Below are 5475 nucleotides of genomic sequence, written 5' to 3' on the forward strand. Positions count from 1 at the left end.
CACCCGGGACACAGACACCCGGGACACAGGCACCCGGGACTCATACACCCAGGACACAGGCACCCGGGACTCATACACCCGGGACACAGGCACCCGGGACTCATACACCCGGGACACAGGCACCCAGGACACAGGCACCTGGAACATAGTCACCCGGGACACAGGCACCTGGGACTCATACACCCGGGACACAGGCACCCAGGACACAGGCACCTGGAACATAGTCACCCGGGACACAGGCACCTGGGACTCATACACCCGGGACACAGGCACCCAGGACACAGGCACCTGGGACTCATACACCCGGGACACAGGCACCCGGGACTCATACACCCAGGACACAGGCACCTGGGACTCATACACCCGGGACACAGGCACCCAGGACACAGGCACCTGGAACATAGTCACCCGGGACACAGGCACCTGGGACTCATACACCCGGGACACAGGCACCCAGGACACAGGCCCTGGTCCAGCCCAACCCGTGGGAAGAGCATTTTTCTGCCATTGCTGACACTTTCAGGTGACAGATTGAGGGAAGAGCCACTCATTCTGTAGAAAGGGCCAGGAAAGAGGTGCTATTTGAGCTGAGTCGAGGAATTCGTTTTGTTTGTTAACTGGAAGATTTTAAATGCTCCCACTTTTCTCCCTCCTCAGGCTGCAGAAAAGAATTCAAGAACTTGGAAGTAGGCTGTAAGTCTCATGACCCAGAATCACATCCACAAATAAAAAACCCTGTAATGAAAAGGTAAGGAGGGACAGTTGGGAATATTAATGTCTTTTTCATAAGTGGGTGTATTAGAGGAACGCTTCACTTACAGACAGGCACAGTGCCCGTTACTACCCGCAGCCGTGGCCTGCGGCATGCTGATGCCCGTCTTATTGGGGGGCAGTTAGAAGGATGTGGACCTAAGGAGAGAGGGCCACGGGCACGACACAATTCTTCAGTCCTCGTAGATCCTTACAAAGTAGATGGTATTTTGCAAAAGAGAAAATTCGGGACTTAGATGAAGCAATTTGTCCAAAGTAGTGGAGCTGAGACCTGACCGTAGCTCTTTTCTACCTAGCAGAGCCTCAGCTCTCCATCCTTCTGTAATGCCCATGATAAAAATGACCAGGTGAGCAAAACTGTTTGCAGTGTGCTACCTTTTATCTTCACCTTAGAGGTTAATCACTACCTAAATAGACCTAATCTTGGTTAACTAGATTATTTTAAATTAGTCTCCTATCCTTATGTGCCAAGATTAAAGTACCTCCATTACTGTAAACTCTGCAATGTTGGTTGGGAAGTGTCTTAGGGAATTAAAGAGTTTGCTGGGAATATCTTCCTTAAATCTGAAATTCACAGCTTTTGAAATCACACTTCTAATGCTTAGAAACTTGATTTCGTTTTTTTAAATCACACTTCTAACTCTTAGAAACTTGGCCGGTGTTTCTGGTAAGCACTCCCGTCTGGTTGAGAGTCAGAGTGTAAGACGTTAATGCTTCAGATCCCTTCCGTTTCTGTGATGTCACAAAAGTCGCCTAACGTGCTGCTGTGAGGGGAGGTGACCGGACAGTTCCCTCCCGCACCGCCTGCTCGCATGTGGGGCTGTAGCTTCGCTTTGCTTTTCTACTCCAGGTCCCGTGGACGCGACCCCAGCGGGAAGCTGCTCCCTGCGTCGGGGCCACACGTCCTCCGGGGCCTCCCAGCTGGTGAGCTCACCCTGTCGGGGGAGCAAAAGCCTGAACAGGCCAGCGAGTGCCAATTTCCCGCTCAGCCAGATGGAGGCAGCTCCGAGGGGACAGGTGTGCTCTCTCACACCGATGCTAGTCCTGCTTCTGGAATGAGAACGAACAGCGATGACTTCGCACCAGCCTCGGTGCCAGGGAGAGCTGCCGGGCTCCCGCCCAGCGCTGCCCCCCTCGCCCGGCAGTGCATGGCCATGGGCCCGTGCTCCCCGGAGACCTCCCCACCCAGGGGGCGAGGGGCTCCGTCCCCTCGCAGAGCCGACGGTGGTCAGGTGCCAAAACTCATTTGCCAGAATCCACCACCCCCTTTGCCACCAAAAAGGTATGCTGTGACCCGTGTGCCACAGCCAGGGAAAAACGGCCCTGCACCCGCGGCCAGGCTCCCAGAGGCGCCCAGTGCTCGCTCGGCTGGTCCTCCGCCGCTCAGCACGGGGACAGCAGAACCGGGCTCCACAGTGAGCGCCCCTTCCCAGGACGAAAGGCTCAAGCAGACGGTCCATGCGAGAGAGCGCATGGGCGCCGCCCGGAACCCCCCGGCCAGCTCAGCCAGCGGTGCCCAGGCGGGCCTGGGGGCAGGTGTGGCTGCCTCGTGCCAACCAGCAGACTGGAGTCCGGCCTGTCCCAGGGAGACCATCTGCCTCACCACCTACTTCTCCGTCGACAGCTGCATGACCGACACGTACAGGCTCAAGTACCACCAGAGGCCCAAGCTCTGCCTCCCGGAGCGCTCCAGCTGGGGGAGCGAGAACCCGGCCCCTCTGGGCGCAGGAGGCCTGGGACCTACACTGCCGGACAGCCTCGGGGCAAGCTGCCCTCCTGAGCAAAGACACAAACCCAGTGTCCACTGTGATAGATGAACCAGGACCCCGCAGCTCACGCTCAGAGGCCATCACAGCAGGAGGGAGATCGACGGACCGAGCCTAGTGAGCAATGAAACGAAAACCGTGGTGTTTGTCATTTGTCACTTTAGCTTCCTCTGTGTACTTTACCTCGAGACAATCAACTTACTGGGTATTTTAGAAATCCGTTGAGTCTTGGCTTGCCTCGAAAAATAGGGGCGTGCAGAAAGTCACTTATTGTATGCTGTGGTTGAATAAAAATGGAGTCTGTCCCTTTATTTTGTGGTTGGTAGAACCCCGAGTGTGAGAGGACCCAGAACTCGTGTGTGGAGATGGCTACCCTGTGCTAACTGAAACGTGCCAGGGGATGTGTAGCGGCAGGCAAAGCCGGCTGGGCTTTCTGAACAGGCACTTTCTCGTAGGGCCAAAGGACACTTGGCCAGCCCGTGGGTTCCGACTTCTTAGACAATACCAACCCGTGAAATTGATAGCATTTGGGGGAAAAGCCTTAATGATAAAGACATTTTTAAAATATATATATTTTTTATTGATTTCAGAGAGGAAGAGAGAGGTAAATAGAAATACAAACATCATGATGAGAGAGAATCATTGATCAGCTGCCTCCTGCACGCCCCACACTGGGGATTGAGCCCGCAACCCAGGCCTGTGCCCTGACTGGGAATCGAACCATGACCTCCTGGTTCATAGGTCGGCGCTCAACCACTGAGCCACACTGCTGGGCAATAAAGAAAATTATAAATTCAATACTCAAGGTCAAAACAGGAGAAACTTATTTTGCTCCTAGAACTTTCATATTCAGAATGCCTAGTTAACATCAGTTTGGCCTTTGACTGTTGTATCAATAAACAATACTTCAGCCAGGTAAGCTAAAAATAATAAAATACTTAGCTTTAGTATATTTATTTATCTTGTTACTTTTTTAAACGTTTGTATGAAATGTGAATGGCCTTTATTTTGGTGTGGTTACTGTGGGCTGCTAGTGACCAGTGTTGGAAGGTGACCTAGTGCCTCCTGGGAACCTCAGTGGCCGCCTGGCTTTTCTCTTCTGTCTGTAGGTTGGCAACCCATTTTGTTGATTTTCTGATTCTTGTATCTGAAAATCCTTGCGGGTTTCCAGATAAAATTGTTGCCTTTGATTTAGAGGGTTTAATTTGAATGAATGTCGTTTTACCCTAACTACACTCATGGAGTGGGCTCTATTTTTAAATAAAATAAAGGAATCTCCCATTATTACGATGAACTCACAAGTGTGTGAGTTACTTTGTCTTATGACTTTATTAGTTGTCATTCTGTACTAACTGAGGAACCTAATTGTGGCTCAACTGAGTTTCACATTGTCCACACCCGAGAATGAAGAACGACACACTGAAAGCTTTTCTTGCCTTTGCCAGTGGGTAAAGTTTATAGGTAGAACTTGATCATTTATAAACTGATTACTAAATTTAATACTTTGACCAATTCCATAAATTAAAATATTCCAAAATGTAAATGATTAAAAATACTTCTAGACAAATAGAAAGTAATTGCTTACAAAAATCTAACTTTACCCAGTTATCAAATCTTAGAGTTGTCTTCCACCAAGAAGGCTTTTTAATAGCCTTTTCTAACTACGATAGTGATTGTTACCTTCTCTTCATTTAGAAATACTTGAATATCAACTAAATTACATTTTATCTTTTAAGAAAGCGTATTTTTAACATGACTTTGAGTATGGAGCATTTGTAAATATTGTAAACTTTGTAAACTTTGAAATGTCAGTGTATATAAACATTGCTTTTATAACATTGTAACATACTAGAAAATGGGCTTCATGTATTTTTAATAGCTTTCAAAAATCTTTTGTGTAGGTTTTTATTCTACTGGTCAAGATGTTCAGTTGAGATGTATTATTTGAAATAGCTAAACTGATTTCTGATATTTAACAGCCATCTCATAGATTTGAATTTACACTCACAGTTGAGTTCAAACTAGGAATGCCCCCTTGGACTCCTGTTAGAGTGCTGTCCGGCCAAAACATCCCGAATCATGTAACAGCTTGAACAGGCTGGAAATGACCGTTCGTCTTCATGTGAGAACACTCCAAATACAGTTTGAGTGCTTATTTAGTAACTAATAATCCACATCTAAAATTTTTATTTTTAGGGTGCCTATTTATTTTTATAGGTGTTTTCTGCTTATAAACTATGATAATTTTGAAATAATGCAACCAATTGTAATGTTCAAAATACTTGTCTTCCAAATGTTCTATTTTCATGTGAAATGAGTTTTTCCAGTTCAAATTTTTTTTTTTTTTAGATAAACTGATCTTTAAGTTGATATGGTTGGACCTTTCTTTGCATTCATGAACTGTGGCTTCTTCTCCCCCCACGTGGATTATATACTTTATGTGAAATATGTCCATTTAAAGTTCAGGGGGACTTGGAATGTCACTGACCACCAAGTGTTGTCACAGGAGGCTCCTGAGGGAAACGGCAGTGAAGCCTGAGCAGCCCCCACAGGAGCGGGCGGACTCGGTGAGGGGCCAGGCAGCACTCGAGGCCTGTGGACACGGGTCTGCAGCTCACCGCTCAGCTCCGCCAGGGCTGGGGAAGCAGGCGTGTGCCAGGGAAATGTGGACGTGTACACTTGAGATGTCATTCAATTTTTACATGTCAGGAAATAATCCATTCTCTCCCGCCACTTTCTCAGCTCACGGGCCTTAGAAAGAGAGGCAGTGAGTGGGCCAGCTGTGGGACACTGGCCAGTTTCATGACCCTTGTCCTGGAGCATTATCCACATTGGCTGCCCTACTGACCCTCAACACCCTGTGGGCTCCGAGTGAGTCCGTGCAGTGAGGGGTGGGAACGGGCAGCACTTCACATCCTAACACTTTCAGGCTAACAGC

At 48.3% G+C, this 5475-nt stretch overlaps 1 protein-coding gene across 1 annotated transcript; it reads left to right on the plus strand.

Annotated features, from left to right (window-relative positions):
• The first annotated feature begins 425 nt into the window (after positions 1-425).
• LOC106696066 (inactive ubiquitin carboxyl-terminal hydrolase 53-like) lies at positions 426-4907 on the plus strand. Its single transcript, XM_014451135.2, has 2 exons — positions 426-748; positions 1622-4907. The coding sequence occupies exons 1-2, from the start codon at positions 741-743 to the stop codon at positions 2586-2588; spliced, it is 975 nt and encodes a 324-aa protein (XP_014306621.1). The 5' UTR covers positions 426-740; the 3' UTR covers positions 2589-4907.
• Positions 4908-5475: the final 568 nt, after the last annotated feature.

The sequence above is a fragment of the Myotis lucifugus genome, unplaced genomic scaffold (genome assembly GCF_000147115.1).
Source record: "Myotis lucifugus unplaced genomic scaffold, Myoluc2.0 scaffold_8104, whole genome shotgun sequence".
NCBI classification, from domain to species: Eukaryota; Metazoa; Chordata; class Mammalia; order Chiroptera; family Vespertilionidae; genus Myotis; species Myotis lucifugus.